This window comes from Misgurnus anguillicaudatus, chromosome 1 (genome assembly GCF_027580225.2).
Source record: "Misgurnus anguillicaudatus chromosome 1, ASM2758022v2, whole genome shotgun sequence".
NCBI lineage: Eukaryota > Metazoa > Chordata > Actinopteri > Cypriniformes > Cobitidae > Misgurnus > Misgurnus anguillicaudatus.
In genome coordinates this window covers 23724583-23745574 of record NC_073337.2, presented here as the reverse complement: position 1 = coordinate 23745574, position 20992 = coordinate 23724583, and the positions used below count along the sequence as shown (strand labels likewise).

Below are 20992 nucleotides of genomic sequence, written 5' to 3'. Positions count from 1 at the left end.
ACTGGATGGAAGGATGGATAGATAAATGGAAAGATGGATGGGTGGATGAATAGATAGATAGATGGATGAATAGATGGATGGATGGATGGATGGATGGATGGATGGACGGACGGACGAATAGACAGACACTATAAATACATGGATGAATGGACATTATGGATGGATGGGCAGGCGGACAGACACTATAGATAGATGGATGGACGGACAGATACATTGGATAGATGGATGGATGGGCAGACAGACACTATGGATGGACTAGATGGATGGATGGACTGGATGGAACGATGGATAGATAAATGGATAGATGGATGGATGAATGGATGGATGGACAGACGGACAGACACTATAGATAGATGGATGGACAGATACATTGGATAGATGGATGGATGGGCAGACAGACACTATGGATGGACTGGATGGATGGACTGGATGGAAGGATGGATAGATAAATGGAAAGATGGATGGGTGGATGAATAGATAGATAGATGGATAAATAGATGGATGGATGGACGGACGGACGGACAAATAGACAGACACTATAAATACATGGATGAATGGACATTATGGATGGATGGGCAGGCGGACAGACACTATAGATAGATGGATGGACGGACGGACAGATACATTGGATAGATGGATGGATGGGCAGACAGGCACTATGGATAGACTAGATGGATGGATGGATGGATGGATGGACTGGATGGAAGAATGGATGGATGCATTGATGGATGGACGGGCAGGTGGACAGACACTATAGATAGATAGATAGATGGAGGGATGAACAAACGGACACAATGGATGGATGGATAAATGGACGGATGGGGTAATGAACATTGTAGATAGATAGATGATGGATGGGCAGGTGGAAGGACACTATAGATAGATAGATGGAGGGATAGACAGACAGACACTGTAGATAGATAGGTGGATGGATGAGCAAATGGACACAATGGATGGATGGATAAATGGATGGATGGGGGAATGGACATTGTAGATAGATAGATGATGGATGGGCAGGTGGAAGGACACTATAGATAGATAGATAGAGGGATAGACAGACAGACACTATAGATAGATGGATGGATGGATGGATGGATGGAGGGATAGAAAGACAGACACTGTAGATAGATGGATGGATAGATGGACGGATAGACGGACACTGTGGATAGATAGATAGACAGACAGACAGACAGACAGACAGAGACAGATAGATAGATAGATACCTTCTTTACACTCTAAGGCTACTCTGGACTCCAGGTTGTCCATCTGCATCTGCAGGCGTTTGAGAGTGAGGTCGCTCTCACGGGACTTGCGCTTGTAGGCGATAAGGACGATGACTATGAAGAAGATGAGAAGGCCTCCTGCCCCAGCAATGCTGATGACGGCTGTGCTACTAAGGGGACTGTCTGAGGTGATGTGAACCACACCTGGAGAAAACTCGATTCCACCAACCCGAGCCTAAAATCAAGCAGATCTGGTGAGGAGTTGAATTACTTTGCTGGACATTTTTGGTACCCTGTTTTTAACAACAATATAATCTAAATATATTTATTAAGGCTATATCTATGAATAGTGAAAGTATATTTAGTGTTGTGAGACAGTTTTCCTATCAGCCCAACACCAGAGGGAGACAATGCCTTTGTTCTTCTTGGTGACTATGTGGCTTTAATGGTCTGTTCCTGTGTCTCTGGTACATCTGTCAACAAGCAGATGGTGGAGTAGGCAGCCGCCCAGAGTTCCTATTCAGGAGCTTTTATTGGGTTTTTCAGCTCTAATATATCTTATTTGTTATTTCTCTGTCTGCTTCTCAGACAGAACAATAACCACAGACCCCGAAACCAGGGGTCTTGAATTTAAATTACCCACAGGCCACTAGCCAGGTGGTGCCACTTTACCAATTATAACAACATGGTCATCGTTAAAAACAATGATACTTGTTTATATGGTTAAATAAAAGGTTTTCCCGCAATCTAATTTGATGCATGAGCACATGTTTGGGTGAAAATCCACAATGCAACTTACCAGGATCTTGTGACGTCCGGTTAGATTGGGCGATTCGCAGAGCAGCTGACTATCGGATACGGTTAACACGCAAGGTTTATCTCCAATCAGAACGGTGTAGTTCAACTTCCCGTTCCCACCCGGTGCTGGAGGGAGGAAGTTCCTTCCCTGAAATTTACATTCACATACTGAAGTACTGATCGCAAAGAAGGATCAACAAACCCGTGATGTGCAGTTTATTACCTTGAGTATGATGGGAGACCCTGGCTTGAGCTCCTGGACACCAGACACACTGACTGGTTCGAACACTGGATTTGGGAAGTAGATAAAGTTGGTGTTGTTGAGGGCCAGCACAGACTGAACACTGTCCAGAATAAAGCCGAACTCGTCGGGTCTTTCTGGCACTTCCTTATGTCTGCTCAGACTGTAGGGAAGCTCCGGTGCCATGCACTGCATAGTTGTGGAACTCAGCACTTGACACGTCTGGTAGGTGGAAATAGGATTTGGATTAACAAGAATTTTGGATTACAAATAATCGTTTTTTAACACTATAGACGTCCTAATTCACACCCCATTTTTAAAGTCAACCTAATTTTTTACTCTCATTCAGTTGTTTCTCAGTTCTATGTACATTCACTTTAAAGTTTATAAATACGATGTCTAACATGATCCTTGAGTTCTGTGAGCCCACACTGGCTGTTAAAACATCCAGACAGCAGATTAGGCATCAAAAGCATCCCTACAGATGCGTCTAGTCAATATAATTGGGTTCTGCAGATGACCCTTCACCTCCTACAAAGCAAAGACATCTATAAAAGGTCAGAACGGGTGGGATCATTAGATAAAATAGATTTGAGGTCAGCATTCAAGTCCAGTCAAACTCTTTTCAGACTACTCACTAGCGATCGCATTACATACAAGTATACAAGGCGTCTTGCGGAGACTGTGAGGTAGGGCGCAACTTTTTTAGGGCCGTGCTTTGAGGAGCAGAGCGCCAACGTCTAATCATATCGCAGCCCAGATGCTAAACGCGGCCATGTGTGAGATACGTGCACCAGATAACATTACGCTCTTTTGTCTCCATTCCCTTTCAATCAGATCTTGCTGAGTGCAGCCTCCCATGGCTCTTCGGCTCTGTTCGGAAGACAGGAAACATGATACCCTTGTCTCCGCATCCACCCTGTGTTACGGCATTCTCCGTTTTCCAGCACAAAGGAAACATTGCTACCTCTGCTGATCAGACTTGGCAGTTTTCCTGCTCTTTGCCTTCTTTGTCTCTCTCTCCTTTCCTTCTATTCTAAGGCCGCTGTTCTGATCCAATGGGCCGCAGCCGACACAGGTGATTGGAGCAGGGGGAATATTCTGCTAATGGTCATTGCGGTTCACTAGCCTCAGGTTAGGTGAAAAGCTCATTTACTACGAGGAAAGCGTTTGCACTTACGTTGACCGTCTCCATGTTCTTGTATTTGGCTCTGATGAGGGGGTTCTGGATGATGTCCAGGTTGGTGCCGGTTACGGTCACTGGTGTGTTGCCACTGTGAAACCAATAGCACGTTTCATTAAGATGCATTTGTTGTTTTTTTCCTGTTTGTAATTTGCTAAAAATGCAATGACAATATTTTTCAAATTTAAACATATAATATTAAGATAGGCAGAGATGTCTGTTTTGAAACAGTCCTTAAAAATATCTTTTTTACTTTAATTCAGCTATGCTTAAAGGGCTCATATCATGCGATTTTTTTAAAAGATGTAAAATAAATCTTTGGTGTCCCCAGAGTGCGTATGTGTAGTTTTAGCTAAAAATACCATATAGATAAGTTATTATATAATGCTACAATTGCCACTTTTTAGCTGTGAGCATAATTTTGGTTGTGTCCTTTTAAATGCAAATTAGCTGATGAAATGCAAACACTGATCACCATAATGATGGTTTGTTGAAATTAAACTCAATTGTGATGTCAATTATTTTCTCTCTCTCTGCACTAAATGGCAGTGCCATGGCTGGATAGTGCAGATTATGGAGCGGTATTATTATAATAAGATCCCCTTGTGACATCACAACAGGAGCCAAATTTCAATTACCTATTCTTTCACATGCTTGCACATAATGGTTTACCAAAACTTAGTCACTGGGGTGTTCTTTTTCACATTTTCTAGGATGATAGAAGCACCAGGGACTCAAATCCCCACTGGGGATTTTTATGATATGTCCCCTTTAAATTCATGATGCCCAAATTCATGATGCTAAGTACAACTTTTTTATGACTTGGCTTGGTGCAATCTAGATGTCTAGACGAAAACAAGGCAAAATTTGGGCTGTCAGTGAAAATTTTATAGACGTACAACTATAGCCTTAAAATAAATTAAATACAAGAAATAAATAAATGCAAAACGATAATAAATGATTTTGGCAAAAACTACATGGAACCAAATTCAAATTTATTTTGGCTAGAAGTGGGTTACTCCTAGCCGGACTACATTGAGTCTATAGTTAACATAGACCAGGGGTCTCCAACCTTTTTGTGAGCAAGGCCGACATAAAACAATCATGGAGGGCTACTTTTTTGATGTAGTCTACTCAAAACTTTTTGGTTTTACTTTTTGTTGATTTTATTTTATTTGTTGATATGTTTTATGATTATTTAAAATCTTAACATGCATAAAAGAAGCCAAATACATGCCTATTAATAGATTGTGCGGGCAATCTAATAGGCACCATGTTGGAGACCACTGACCTAGATGGTAAATGATGGCTATTGCTTGCTGGGATTAGTTTACTATACAGTAAAGAGACAGGAAATGTCCCAGGTTGCCCTCCCAAGGATCACCCAGCCTCAGTTGGTAATAGTTGTAGTAAACCAACCTGAAAATGCTCCACTCAGGTTCCAGTTTGGTGATAGTGGGGTCCTCCACATACTCGAATTTGAGATCTTTGTGAATGTGTGCTTTATCCACGAACACAGATACGGACACATTTCCATAGCCTTGCATTGAGGCGTGTGAGCGGCACGTTATCCATTGTCCTCCTCTTCTGCATCATCAAACAAAAAGACCAATTAAATAAACCAAGAACAGTGTCATGGCTATTGATGTTATTGATTACAGAAAAGCTCAAGCTACTATTATCAGTATTGATCAGCACGGGCGGCGTGCCAACCTAATGATTTGTGACATTACGAAGGGCATCCCTAGACTCTACCTTTGAAAAGTGCACTTCTGGTCTTTGAACATGATGGACACGTTGCTGCCAGCGTCCAGGTTGCTGCCGGTAATGTTGACTATGGTGCCTCCAGATACAGGCCCTCGACTGGGCTTCAAACTCAATAATCTGGGAACCTGTAGTGGAAACAAACACTGGGAATTATTGACAAAGCATGCTTTCCATTCCTCCATCTCTCTTCCAATCGAATTATGAGATCTCATTTTTCTCAGAAGTCCAATAGCCATTCTCACCTATAAGTACTACATCTGATCGAAATATATAAGCTGTTCATGTTTGCATAAAACTGATAAATATAAACCACTTTTATACAGCAAAGAGGAAAAGTAATAGGGCGATATAATCACGAGTGAGGCCGGCTGTAAAAGGCGAGTTTTATGGTCAGTCTTTCCTATCAGAGGGGTCAAGCGCCCGCTGATATGACTGAATGCATCGTTGAGGGTACAAGGCCAAAGGTTTTACTATTTATCTAATATACAACAGTAAATCCAGACACTTTTAACCCTGAAGTGGCAAAGGCTTTTAATTACACAGGCGTGATTAAGATCACATGGAGGGACCGGCTGGCCAATAGGGCTTATTTTAAAGCTGTTGATTTGTTGCGGTACTTACCACAAAGTAGTAGTACTTCGATGACTTGGCCATGAACTCGGTCCGACACTCTCCGACGCACACTTGGACATTTCCGGCAAACTGGCTGCGTTCTGCTTTTCCCATTTCGCACACGATCCTGTAATACACACACACACACACACACACACACAGGTTTAAGCTAAGAATTATTTTAACTTCTAAATCGAATACCTTAATTAGTATGTTTATGAAACCGTTTGGCTTGTGGGTACCAATAAACACATACTGTAAATAGGTGATTTTACGTTTCACTTGCTTGTAGGGATATTTAATCCATTTGATGTAAGCAAAACATGAGACACAGAATCAATAGACAAGGACAGTTCCTCAATGACGTTCTACATTTTGTAAACAAGCATGTAATTTCTGAAACGTATTAAATAAGAGACTTTTCTGTCCCTGACATAATAATATATGCATGAGCCTCAGAGACAAAAGTTAATCTTCCTCCTCGCTCGCTGACAGGTGTCAGACTTTATCACACAACATGGTAAGAAGCTTATACGGTGTATAAAATAAATAATAATTAGGACAATAAAAAGATATTTTAATACTACCACCATGGTTGTCGAATGCTCAAAAATAATGCATACTTATTATCTTTTGCTGTTCTGACCTGGGATTAAAAGTTTCCTTTAGGGTACCTATTATGCAAAATCCACTTTTACACGGCGATTGGACATAAATGTGTGTTGGCAGCAAACATTCACCTATTCCTTTTTTATCCCCATTAAACCAAAGTAGTCTCATTAGACATGCTGTTTTGATTCTCTTGTTAATGTGACATCACACTGATTAGCCCCGCCCACAGGCACTGATTGACAGTCCTGCATTACCATAGTTTCCGCTCTCAGCGAGTTGTACACTATTCGCTATATCTCAATATTGGTCTATAGTTAACCTAGACCACAGGTCTCCAACCCAGCGCTGGGGCACCGCCCCCCAAAGTTGGCCAGAGAAGAAAGCTACTTTAACATGTTACCAAAAAGTTAAATATATAGTGCAAATTAATACAAAATAAAATCATTTATGTGTACTATTTCACTGTTAGTCATGTTATAATTTATTTAAAAAAATCAAAAATCAAAACTGAGTTTGTTGTGTGTGTGTGTCATTTTTGTGTGTCTGGGGCGCACCTCTAACTAGTGTGTATGGAGGTCAGTAAAAAGGGTAAAAATGTGACCTGAGGCTGAGCTCTTATTGGCTGGTTTCGGATCCACCTTGGGGCGCAGCACTGTGCGCCCCTAACCCTCCCACTTATGTTGTAAGCAAATCAATATTGTTTTTTATATCTTTGAACTCATGTGATTGGATCGTTCTCAGAGTCTCATAACCGCATTGTATGTATAATAAAGTTAGTCCTCAAATGTAGGGTTTATATTTTGCCACTGTCCAGTAAAATGTCTAATATGTTTAGACTGCATGTAAGCACATACTTAAATTGTTATTCTCCAGCACAAATGGATTTGGCCATTTTATTTTATTCATGTAAAAGTTTACACATCACGCTGGTACAAAACTGGCACATGTGGCACAAAGTTATTTTTTAAATATACACTTACTGTTCTGCAGGAATGTATCCCTCGGGGACCGGCGTACACTCCACATCTGCCACCTTCACATGGTCCTGAATCTCACTGAACTCCAACCCCAGGTTCTCGCCACGGATGGTCACCAGCGTCCCGCCCTCTCTCGGCCCTCGGAGGGGAGTTATCTGTGCAACAGGTCGCCAGGGAGACACAGGAAAGCATTTTGTCCAATCATTCAGTTAAAATGAAAAACAACACGGCGAGGTTTCGCATCCTCCTATCGTCCCCATCATTAGTACGAGCCAACGGGAAATAGAGAGTGACTCAGCAACAACACCCATCATGCACCTGCATGAGTCAGTGAGTGTTAGGGGAGGGTAGCAGTGGAAGAAGCTGTGAGCGATTCGGTTCAGCGGGATAATTGGGCCGTTCTCTGTCAGGGAAGCGGAGCCTGTGTGCTTATGGTGAATAACGATCAGCCGCACAGCCAGCTGAGTCCTGCCCATAGCAAAAACAAAGCCATGCTAATTTATGAACACCGTGTCGGCGTCTAGGAAAATATGCAGACGCCAGCATGTAAAATCACATGCTGCTAAGATTGGAATATAAACACGGGTGTGCGTGAGGATGCTTATTTTCATCAGTGCGTGTCAGGTGATCAAACTCTTTTTGTTTTTTTTGCTCCCAGGCTGCTGTGTCGCACCAAAACACATCTGATTGGAGTTCATGCATTGTATGCTTAAATGTGCATAAATTTAACTTAACAGCAATGCAATATAAATATATTATCAGTGGAGTATAAAGACCTTACAAAATGTACTGTATTGTTTTTATTACCTTATAATGAGCCGTTTTTATCTACACACACCGCGGGTCTCCTTAAATGAAAGTCACCATCATGTTTTTTATAGTAGCCCTAAACGAACAAACTGCTTTTTAGAGAGCGCATTTGTCACTATGTTGACGTGTTTCTCATGTGGCGGCTACCGTAGTTCCTCTATGCGTTTCGAAAGGGAGGGGTGAGCTCTGAACTGATCCGTTGGTTGCAATTCACAATCTCACCACTAGATACCAATTTGCTGCTTGCTTGGTGGCCAGTTTCTTGCGTTTCATTCAGGGGAAGGCATTCGAATGTGGCAAATAATAAAAATCATATTAATAACCTAACCTAATTGGCAATTTATGTGCAGTAAAACATAAAAACCGAATGATGTGAAATAAAGACCTGGGTTGTATGCGCTCACTGAGGTGCACCAGAAGCAAAAACCATTTTGGCTTTGGTTGCGCTATCATAGGATCACATAAAACCAGCCAGCCAATCGGATTAAACTCTTATCCTAGTGCTCCATGTGCTTCGTTTAGTGCGGTCATAACAGTAATTTGCTAAAAAACGAAAGCGTTATGGTTTGCTAACAGCATGGGCCTGGTAGCTTTGCTGGATGTTGAGCCATTGACAGTTGCACCAATCAAGCTATTCTCAACAAGCAATTTTGCGTTTAAAAGACGTCTAATAGCCATCCAAAGGCTAAACAAAGCGAAATTTGGTATGTCAGTGAAAATAACAGATAATTATAGATCAGATTAATAAATGAAACCAAACACCTTGTAGTCACCAGTGTTGGGGAAAATTAATTTTAAAAGTAATGGATTACAATATTAAGTTACTTCCCAAAAAAGTAACTAATTTGCGTTACTTAGTTACTTTTCATGGAAAGTAATGCTTTTGTTACTTTTGCGTTACTTTTTCTTACTTAGCTGAGGCTTTATCTCTTTCAGGTCTTGTAGGTGTTTTTTTATGATCGCAAAAATGTCAAGCTCTGGCCTGCCATCTCCGTTTCTGACTCAAACTGTTTCCGCTCAGGCGCACAGTGTGCGTAATTCTATGTTAATATGTTCAGTTTAATTCAGTACATTATTTTATTTTCAAATTGAATTCATTAAACTGAAAAGTCTCATTACTTTTTTAAAAAAGAATCTCAAATATTGTTGTGTACATTTCTAAAGTAATGCGTTACTTTACTCGTTACTTCAGAAAAGTAATATTACATAATGTTCGTTAATTGTAATGCGTTACCCCCAACACTGGTAGTCACTGTTGACTTTGCTTACATGATTGAATATCATGCATCTTGCAAGTTCTATTGGCAAAAGTAACCAAATTCAAATTTATTATGGTTAGAAGTGCGTTACTCATGGCCGCACTTCTGTATATCGAGTCTATAGTTAACCTAGACTGGTAAAATGATGGCTATTGCTTGCTGGGTTCAGATGAATGGTAAAGGATAACTAACTCTAACTATTATAGACTTTTTAGGTTTAGACAAAGGGGCCAGCCAATCAGCTTAGACTATTCCTCCAATGCCCTATTTTGATTGATAAGACCGCTGAAATATAAATATGTGGAGGAGGAAGAAAAGTGTGCGAAAGCTATAATGCAAATCATTATGTTATTCATTATTGTGTGACTAAAGCGACCGAGATGAACATCTGCAGGTTTTATTGAGCGTCTATCCATCAAAGCTATAAAACGAGCCTATCAAACACATTCTGACAGTCCTGACCAGAGTGTCCGCAGAGGCTTAGCGTGTACCTGAGCTAGGGTCTGACTGGGTGTATTGATAGCTGGCCTATTAGTCCAAATATAAGACACTCATTTTTCATCTTGGCTAAACGAAGAACCGTCGAATCCCAAAGGGAGACACGGTTAACATCACGACTCTGCCATTATATCCTGCCAGATAATGATCCGACTTTAGGTCAGAGATCTCATTAGCAGCCCGGTGAGTGGTAATTTTCTTTTAACCCATCACATATATCCTGAAATGGTCAAGTTCATCACAGGTTCTTGAAGGCAATCGACAATTCAAGACCCCTGACTGTGACTTTAAATTTGAAACATGCCAGCATACGAACACACCCTGCATGACCGAAACAGTTTGTAGCGCATTATGATACAATCATAATTTAATCCCATCTTACAATGCCCTTAGGGCTTTACATTTGCTATAAGGGATCTGTTTTGAGTTTTGCGATATGAAATGATTATTCAAAATTGCATTTGTGTGTGAAATAACAGAAGCACTCGGATACTTTACCGGGAAGTCACTCTGGAAATTGTAACCTACTGTGCTAGAGAATGGAGCAGGAGTATTAATGAGTATGTGTAAGAGAGAAAGACTGCAGCCTCTTTTCATTAAAGGATAGGGAGTTGATTAGATTTGTGACTTTGACAAGCTAATTGACGGTTGTTGGAGGAAAAAAACTCTTAATCACCATCCACTTCAATGCCAGCTAGAGATTCTTCATCTGCCATGTCACAGTAATCGAGTGCATTAGAATACATTACGACCTGTGAGCCGATCAATTCAAAGACAGACAGTGATGATCAGAGAGAGAGAGAGAGTTTATGAAGAGAGCTCTGATCTTGAAATAAAATGAAAACAGAAGACGCTTTCTTCACATTATGCACTGTTGATGTGCACTTTAATGTGTTACAATGTCCTCACTATAATGAAACCACTGGAACGTTTCAAGTAAAAGTAGAAATCTTTTAGAGATTTATGATATATGGGTATATAAACCTGTCTGTAAAATCCATAATCTCATAATCTAATGTTTGTTGATTTCACATTGATTTCAGTCTTTGACATGACCTTACTCAGTCAATACTAAAGGAAAACAGCACCGTTTTCAATATTTTACTATGTTCTTACCTCAGCTTAGATGAATTAATACATCCCTATCTTTTTTCAATGCGTGCAGGTAGTCTTTGTACAGTGCATCGTGAATGTGTTAGCATTTAGCCTAGCCCCATTCATTCCTTAGGATCCAAACAGAGATGAATTTAGAAGTCACCAAACACTTCCATGTTTTCCCTATTTAAAGACTCTTACATGAGTAGTTACACAAGTAAGTATGGTGGCACAAAATAAAACGTGGCGATTTTTTAAGCGGATTAAAAATGAGAACTATATTGTATGACAAAAGACCACTTAGTTTGCAGCACTTCGACCTCGGCACGCAGTAACATCATCACTCCTGACTACTCCCCCTCTCGTTTAAACTAACTTACTCAAAATATTACTGCACCCGAGGTCGAAGTGCTCATGTAAGAGTCTTTAAATAGGGAAAACATGGAAGTGTTTGGTGGCTTCTGAATTCATCCCTGTTTGGATCCTAGGAGTAAATGGGGCTAGGCTAAATGCTAACACAATCAGAACACGCTGCACAAAGATTAAGTGCACACATTGCAAAATGATAGGTATGTATTCATTCATCTAACTTGTTTATGTTGTTACTGCTGAAACCGTCTATAGGATGATTTTATGTAAAAACTGAAGTAAATCACTTTAGCTGGGTTTTCATGTGTGACTCTGGAACACAAAACCAGTGATAAGTCGCACGGGTATATTTGTAGCAATAACAAACAATACATTTTGTATAAGTCAAAATGATAAATTATTATTTTATGCCAAAAATCATAAGGATATTAAGTAAAAAATATTTTGTAAACGTAAATATATCAAAACTTTATTTTTGTGAGTGGATGCGGTTTCTAAGGACTTCATTTGGACAAATTTAAAGGTGATTTTTTTTCAATATTTTGATATTGTTTGCACACTTAGATTTTCAAATAGTTTTGTTTCGGCCAAATATTGTCCTCAATATCAAACCATACATCAATGGAAATCTATTTATTTATCTTTCAGATGATGTATAAATCTCAATAAAAAAGATTACCCTTAAGACTGGTTTTGTGGTCCAGAGTCACATATTGTTGTAAGCAGGGGTTTTCAAACTTTATGGACCCCCACATATAATGAACCTTCAGGGGCCGCTTTCCTAAAACTCATATTCATATATTTTGTAGAAAGGAATGTTTAAAATGTGTTCGGTAAGTAGTAATTGTGATATTTAAATTTTCAAACAATTTGCTGTATTTATAACAATTGGCTATGTCAATGACTTTTACCACTTTTGCTTTGTTTTTTTCCTCTTTAAATTTTTTGGGGACCCCTTAGAACATTCTGTGGAACCCCTGGTTGTTAGTATCTTATGTAAGATATACTACGTATAAATATATATAATAATTATAATAATAGTCTTTATTTTAAATAGCACCTTTAAATGTTACTTCTCAAAGCATTTTACATATATAGATATATTTGTATAGATTTATCTTTACTGTGTATTTTCCCGTATTGTTTGTACCACATACCATATGCTTTAACTTTTTTTAGTGGTGGATGATGAAACATGAACAATCTCTCAGTGGTGGGCTGTTTTGACCTGGACCAGTAAGCAATCACCTAGCCACACCTCATGCCAATATGTCTCTATATTTGATAAATGAGCTTCTTGTACATCTGCTGTCCATCATAGCCTGCGGTGCTCAAACACGTGCCATTCCCTCTCTGCTATATGTTCATAATCAATCATTCTGATGGGGCACCACAGATGTGGTTGGTTTGTTGCATGTGCTTTTGTGGTCCATCTATTCAATAATATTTAACCCATACTATTCTGCCCAATGACATTTCATCATATCATTATATATCTAACACAAAACGTGTGCACATAAATTCTAACTTCTAGTTTTATTGTACCTGTGGAACATAATCTTACTCCAGGGACTGTGAACAATACTTATTCAGTGTAGTCAAGTGAGTGCCCTCCATATACTGTACACCCAAAGTCTGAGATCATATTGAAAATCTCATTATTTTTAAAATACTAGTTTTAGATTTTTGGACCCCATTGTATATAAAACAAACAGTATATTTTGACATGTGTATCGGTGCGCAGGTTTACCTTTGTGATTTTGGGATGTGTGCACTTGCTATTGATGCCATTGTGCTCGAGCCACATGCTCTGGGGGTGAGGACAGTGCTGTTTCAGAGAGCAACGGTTCTCTCCCTTACACCAAACACAGCCGAACAGAGGGTCCGCCTTTAGACACAGCCCGCAGCTCTCACGCCGAGCGTCACACTTGTACAGATGTACTGGGGATACAGAGAGGGCAAGGTCAAGTTGGGTTAAAGCAAACTGGATAATCGGACAAGAAGGTTGGCAAAAATTGATGGAAAACGATGTCTGCAAAAAAAGTGGGAATTGTGTAGATTTATTTATATATAAATAGCAAACATGTATATATTTAATGGATTTATTTACACTTTGACTAAAATGTTTCCTTAATAATGAAAAAAATAGATTCCAGGTTTAATCAGTCCTTGTTCACGCTTCCCTTCCTCTCCATGTGAAGTTCTGAACTTTACCCTTCATCTCCTCTGTGGTACAGCAATATTACATTTCATCTTCATCGCAAGCAGACGGGCATTTTTAATTGCTATTAGATGCTTGTATGATCTATTCATCAACTGATGCCCTCGCAGTGGCTCCACTTCAGCGGGTGGCAAGAGAAGAATCTCACATGCTCCACTTTCTTTAGTAAACTAGCCTAACCTTTAAACAGACACACAAATGCTGCTTTAAAGTCCCCGTCAACTGGAAGTCAAGATTGACTTCTGTTTTGTGACATATCACATAAGGAAATAAGTGGGCGTGGCTAGTATTTTCCATTGTGAGTTGATTGGATATAGACGGTTCAATCGGACGCACGTAAGCATCTGGGCGGAACTTAACTTTCAGACTCTTGTTTGTTTAATGCTTTGGCTGGTGGCTAAACTGAACTCTGGAACAAATACCTCGTCGGAATTAACAAATGTTTTGGTTTCCTAAAGACAAAAGAAGATGGGGAACATGGCTATGTAAAGATAGGTTTGGCAGCCGATCTGTAGTTAAGAACACTTTTACACAGTAACGTTAGCTCAGTGTAGTTTTTAATACGTTTTAGCTATGATTTAAACTAAGGTAATCTACTTGTCCTTTATTTTGCTTGTTATCAGAAATAAACTACTCTAAAATGACTCTGTTGTTATTGATTCTATGCGGCATTTACCAGAAGATACGTTTGTTGCACGAAAGCCTTTTGTTTATGTTGTTACTGTTGAAACGGTCTATTGACGGTTTCAGCAGTAACAACATAAACAAGCGGCTGTCGTGGTCCGCACGTTACTTCCGGTAAACTCCGTTAAGAATAAATAACAACAAAGTTCTTTAAACGTAGTTTTTTTATATAACAAGCAAAAAACAACACAAAGATTACCTAGGAAACCACATTTTTTTTTATTTTCGACGAGGCATTTGTTCAAGAGATCAGTTTAGCAACTAGCCAGACCATAAAAAAAGAAACTGGAAGTAAAGTTCGAATCCAGACGTGTATCGCGTCAGCGCACGTGCGTCCAGTGAAACCGTCTATAAATAAGTAGACATGAAGAGTTTCGTTGCAAAACGAGATAACCACCGTTTTTTTAATTGTTCAGAAATCTCGTTTTTTGGTTGTGCATTCCAATTAATTTCAATGCAACTGCAGTTGGTTTGTTTTGATTTAAACCTTCATAACTTAAAAATACAGCTAAGTAGCACCATAAAACAAAATAATAACATGATAACATAATAATAAACATGTTTTGACAAAAAAAAAAAAGGATTTATCTCGTTTTGCAACGAAACTCTTCAAATGGTTCCATTTAGAAATGGAACTCACAGCAGACTGACAGTTGGAAGGGGCGGGGTTAACAGATGTGCCGCCTAATGGGGCATACACACCAAACACGAGTTTAGCGATTTGTGCGTTTAGATTACATACAAAGTCAATGCAAAAACGCGATCAGACGCGTCCCCGCACGGGGCGATGCGTTTAACGCCATATGGGTGCCACGTTAGTCGCAAGAACACACGCTATTCGCCTCAAACGCATCTTCGCCCAAGTTGAAAATATTCAACTCAAGCAAAAAATTGACATCATCAGAGAAGATTCGCCAAGAGAGGTTGAAAGTACATTTATTAGATTTTAATTGAAGTTTATGAGGGCACGTGATTTATTTAAAAAAAAAAAAAAACACATGGATAAATTGTTTATAATGAACACTGCAATATTTCTTTAAAAAAAGAAATTTTATGGGGACTTTAACACGCAATATAAAGAGCCATTGTGACTCAGTAAGTGAGGCATGTTTAATGTATTTATAATACTCTGTGCATCTTGTTCCAAAATAAAACAAAATACATTTTAATTTTACAAGATAATAACACTTGTTTGTCTTACCCCACTGGCCAATATTATTCTTGTATTAAGAGTAAACCTCACTAAATGTTGTTAGATTTTTTGGTGCGTGTTAACAGCTAATACACAAATCTAAGCCAACAGATTCCCGAAATGGAAGCAGTAAAATTTATTGCCAAGGTTTTAGATTGATTTTAGTTTGTATTGGGTCGAGTGTCTATTCATTATGGCTGGTTTGGAAGCCAATGCATCAGTCTCTTTCTGTTTCTCTTTCTGTCGCTCTTTCTTTGCAGCAGGTGCCTGTTGGTTAGCTGCCTTATACCGCGGGTTTCTGACAGATGGGCATGCGCACATGCTCACCGAAACACTTAAAGAACAGATCTAATTGTGACAGCACACCTCTAACCTGCTGTCTGGTCCAAAGACATACACAATGGGAGAAGACGAAAGGTGAGGGCAGGAGATATTAGCTCTGCGCCTACATAGACAGCTGCCTTGTTTACCACAAGCAGAACTAACTAACAAAGGAGTTAACTTAAGAAAAGGAAAAAAGATTTGTGAAAAAAGCTTTGCAGTAAACTTAAGGGAAGGATGCTGCTGGTCTGTTGCCATGGACACTGAATCCAAGAGTTGCAGCAGAGCTGATCAGATGTCTCACCTTTGTTTTGGGCAGGGTTGTCAATGCTGAAGTCTCCGTTCCAGATGACTGTCAGATCCACAGGGAGGCTACTCATCTCCATCCCATCATACGTGTACTGTAGCCATGGGAACAGAGGAAAGAGAGAGAAATATATAGAGAGAGCGCATGTTTACCAGTTGTGTTGAGCACTTTTATCATTCATGGCAGGTTCATCCTTGGGTAAGTCATACACAGCACAGTATAAAGCTCTGCAGTTCTCACACTTCTGGGACAACAGGCAAACACGCACTACTTACAGAATGCACTCGCCCACAAAAAAAATGCTTTTATAACATCTGCAACTTTTTGTTGCTTAAAATTCTGCACCTTGTCGAGGTCCCCTCGAGTCGTTTATAGACAAATACGATTTCTTGAACCCACACATACCGATGTATTCTGGCACTGCACGCTGGAGCTGTTGAAGCGGAGGGCGGGGACTCTTTGCTCTACGCCCTGTATGGTAAGCACACACTCGTACCCGCGCTGGCCTGATTGTGGTTGAGGCAGATTCTTGGCCCGTAGGGTGATGGGTTTCACCACATTTACCGGTACCAGGATATGATCTGCTGGCAGCAGCTGTGGACATTCCTACAAGTAAAAAACAAGAGGGAGAAATTTTAATCTTAAGCTGTGTACACACTAAACCCGAAGCATCATGTTCCTCGCTCTAGATTACTCGTGTAAATTTAACTTTGTGTCATGGGAATTTTAAACCCTAACTTGCAAAGAAACATTTGAGGCGAATAGCACATGTTTTCGCAGCAATCGCGCCAATCAATTTGCGTCATTCGCATCATCCTGCGTCCTTAATATTCAATGTGTTGTGATTCTTTTTCTCTTGGTTTTACACTTTTGTTTAAGTATATTTTATGTCTTCATTGATATCATTTCTTTGTATTTTCTATTATTTCTGTGACGATACCGATATTAAGTTACTTGGAATAACATCTGCCATTATCGATAGATACTGATAGTTTTGCTTTTTATTCATTTCAAATTATTTTCATGAAATCTTAGAAGTGCAGAGCAAACAAACTGTAATTCTGTTGTCATTGTGAACCAATTCCCAATATATAATCTGCCCTGATCATTGGCTGTATTCAAACAATCGGGCGATGTCCGATAGAGGGTAAAAAATTTCTTCCGATACCGATTATAGGCCGATATATCTGTGCATCCCTAGATTTAAAGTCCTGTAAAGTAAATCTAGAAAATGTTTCTAAACACATTAGAAATGTATTGCTGAAACATGCCAAAAAGACTGTGGTAGTACAGAATTGCAATGTTAAATCATTAACATTAATAAAACTTTTTCACTATTTCTGAGTTTTTTTTAGGTGGGCCTAAAACTTTGGCTCAATGACGCTGTTGATCCACAGCGCATAGCATCGCCCCTACCTGTGGGTTCACACCAGCCACGCTCGAGGCATCAAATTCGCGTCAACAGCGTCTAGTTTGCCGCTCGAACATTTTCAGTTTACTGGCTTTATTCGCGCCTGAAAGCTGCGCGTGAAATTCTAGTCATCAAGACATTCATGCGGAAATTCGCGTCATGGGAGGGGCTTCTGCGACACCGCTCACTTCCTGTAATTACGTCCCTACTAGAGCAAGCTCCTGATTGGTTAACACGTCGCTTTTTTCAGCCAAAGTTTAAATTTTTCAACTCGCGCATTTCCCACAGCAACGCTCAATTCAAAACCGCGGTAAACGCCTCATTTGCGCCTTGAGACCTCCAGACGCGCGTCAACGCGTCTTTACATTGCCTTAACATTGAAATCACTCGCGCTTGACATCTACCGCGGCTGTCGCAAGCTTCTATTCAGGTTGTAGCTGTATTTGAGAGTTGAGGGAGACGGCAGCTTTCCCGTGAGTGGGCGTGGTTTCAATGCTGACAGCGGACACGCCCCCACCGCTTGAGAGCAGAGAATGCTGACTATTTTGATAACTTAATTTATTTACTTTGCATTATTCCATTATTCAAATTTGGTTGGGTGGTTAAAACACATTTTTTCTGTAGTGTGACAAACTCAGAACACATTTAATTTAACCATTTAAACTTTACAGGGACTTTAAGCTTTCAGTATTAACAATATAAAACAAAATACTTACGTTTTGATTTGTCTGACTGACTCTAAAGCTAAGGTGCTTGTATTATATGCTAATCTTTTTTTTTCCATGGTCTTAAGCCTGTCACAACTTCACTAATCTTTTTCAGAGTGTTATTTTTTCACTTTAAGCCTGATCCGAGCTCAAGATTAAAACATATAGGGGCAGTTTCCCAGACAGGGTTTGGATTAATCCAGGGCCAGGCCTTAGTTATATTAGGACTTTAAGTAGTTTTTACAAACATACCTTACATAAAACATTACTGGTGTGCATCTTGAGACAAAACAGCACGGATACATCAATGCGAGATGTTTTTAAATTAAGGCAGTTCAAACATGCATTTTAGTATGGTCCGGAAAACTGCCCCATAGAGGATGAAATGGGCGTGTGCCTGTTCTCAGCATCAAAATCTATCTGGACTTTTCCTTAATGATGAACCAATAATGATGGTCTAAAGCTTATTAGCATTGCAGGATAGCTCCAGGGCACAGTTTAAAAAAGCCATTATAGATAATTTGAGGCTTTCTACAAAAGGAACAGAATTGACTGCCGTTAATTCAAACAGACAAAAGATGTAATTTCAGAGACAGAGAGGGAGAGATAGTGGCTGCAAAGTGGTATTTTAGGTATTATGCAGCAGTATTCAAAGTACTCAAGCTATCTGTACCAAAGCAGATCGAATACTGAATGTGTATTCCAAGGTGCACTGCAGTCGGACTGCGGGTAAATGAACACATCTCCATCCACGCCGGTTACTGATATTACAGTCATCAGGAAAAGCTTACTGTCAGAGTTGATCTACGTGTAAAAGCTACACCCATTTTGCTGAGGGCAGCCCCACATTGACCCAACTTTCAGGCCATCCCCAGGTCACTAAATTCACATTTCTTCATAATAGCTCTTCTGTGGGAGCCCCAGGCGTCTCTAAGGCCTAAAAGTTCATTCTGTCTCCTTTCCTCAATGTCCACAGTGGATTTATCTCCATATTATCATGATATAATGTGTACATCTTTATTGGCAGAGGTCTTGGTCGTAAATAAGAAATGACAAGGTAAAAATCTCACTAAAACCGTATTATCTAACGCCCCGCTTCATGTTTGCATCTCTCCGGCTTGCTCTGCTCCGGTCTTTTTTGGGGGAAGGTGTCTGGTTGGACCCCTCTCTTACGCCTCTTATTGACTGATGAGCCCAGCCTTACTGACAGCTTTATGTGTAGGGAGATTGACTCCAAGCATAACAACGGTATAATTGAAGGCTGTAATATGGAGACTCAGAGACGCTGTTCTGCTAGAGTCGTTTTTGTCAGGCTAGGTTATTAAAGTCCCTGTAAAGTCAGATATTCAATGTGTTCTGAGTATGTGACACCACAGAAAAATGTGTTATTAACAACCCAAACAAATGTATATGATGAAAAAAGTAGTAAATAAAGCCAATTAAATACAGTGAGTAATCAAAATCTTAGAAAAATAGTTCCGCTGTCGGCACTGAAACTATGCCAGCTTACGTGTACCTTTAATTTCACACAGTGGTACAACCTGAATGGATGCTCACGATTGTTAGGGGCGGGGCCACACCCGGGGGCAAAAGTACATCAGAATAGAATCTAATTTTTTATATTACTAGACCTTAGTGCAGCCTTTGACACAATAGATCACACAATCTTACTCAATAGACTAGAAAACTATGTCGGCATCAGGGGTCAAGCATTAGCCTGGTTTAGAACATATTTAACCAACTGCTTTTACTTTATGTAAATGAGAAAATGTCATCTCACTCTCCAGTTAAATACGGCGTACCGCAGGGATCAGTTCTAGGCCCTATCCTATTCTCATTATATATGTTACCTCTAGAAGACATAGCATAAGTTTTTATGCAAATGATACCCAGCTTTACATCTCCTCACATTCTAGTGAAACCCAACAGTTTTCTAAGCTAACAGACTGTATTAGTGATATCAGTGACTGGATGGCAAATAACTTCCTAATGCAAAACTCCAATAAGACAAGATACTTATTATTGAACCAAATTGCTACAAACAAAAATGAGCTTGATATTTGTTTTTCCTACTATGGAAGTTAGTGGTTTCCTCATCATTTATCAAAATTTCGAATCAAAATGTTCATTAGAAAAAATAAATGTATACAGGCCTAAACCAACACAAGGGTGAACTATCCCTTTAACCCAACAGCTGGGTTTGCCCCTTTTTGATCCAACGCTGAGTAGTAAATTACCCAGCTTTTATTTCATTTAACAATTTTTTTTTAAAGAGATCAAAGAAGTAAAGCGTCCACACTTTGGCATGCATTTCCTGTTTTGAGGTTCAGAAAGACAGTCAGTGTCCATTCAGGCCAGTAAAAGCATGATTCCTGTTGCCTTGGGCCAGATACACGCTGGACTCTAATACAGACGCAGTTATGCAAAATGCATTCGCCAGACAAATGACTCGCCGCTGTGGTTTCCGTGCTCATCCGTGACACGCGTGTCAAATCTGACAAGGAACGCCCGAGGCGGCTGATTTGAGACAGGAAAAACAAAGAACGTTTTGATTAAAAAAATGGAAATTATTATTAAAAATAGACATTTTATAGATCAAAGAGGCACTTGAGACTGTGTTTACAGCTTTGGTTTGGCTGAGAGATCCTCGAGGGTGAGTGACGCAGACAGCAGGCTCCTGATTGTTTACTATTGGGGAGAAATCT

General features: G+C 39.7%; 1 protein-coding gene across 2 annotated transcripts in view; it reads right to left on the bottom strand.

The window, feature by feature from the left end:
* Nucleotides 1-20992, bottom strand: part of plxna4 (plexin A4) — a 289939-nt gene that overhangs the window by 46486 nt on the left and 222461 nt on the right. For both annotated transcript variants that reach the window (XM_073868431.1, XM_055191382.2), the window contains exons 10-20: nucleotides 16575-16775; nucleotides 16167-16263; nucleotides 13195-13385; nucleotides 7417-7568; nucleotides 5834-5951; nucleotides 5201-5337; nucleotides 4865-5032; nucleotides 3443-3536; nucleotides 2245-2484; nucleotides 2023-2169; nucleotides 1224-1458 (exon numbers count right to left, since the gene is read on the bottom strand). In XM_073868431.1, coding sequence (XP_073724532.1) covers nucleotides 1224-1458; nucleotides 2023-2169; nucleotides 2245-2484; nucleotides 3443-3536; nucleotides 4865-5032; nucleotides 5201-5337; nucleotides 5834-5951; nucleotides 7417-7568; nucleotides 13195-13385; nucleotides 16167-16263; nucleotides 16575-16775 — 1780 coding nt within the window. The remainder of the gene's footprint in view (nucleotides 1-1223; nucleotides 1459-2022; nucleotides 2170-2244; nucleotides 2485-3442; nucleotides 3537-4864; nucleotides 5033-5200; nucleotides 5338-5833; nucleotides 5952-7416; nucleotides 7569-13194; nucleotides 13386-16166; nucleotides 16264-16574; nucleotides 16776-20992) is intronic.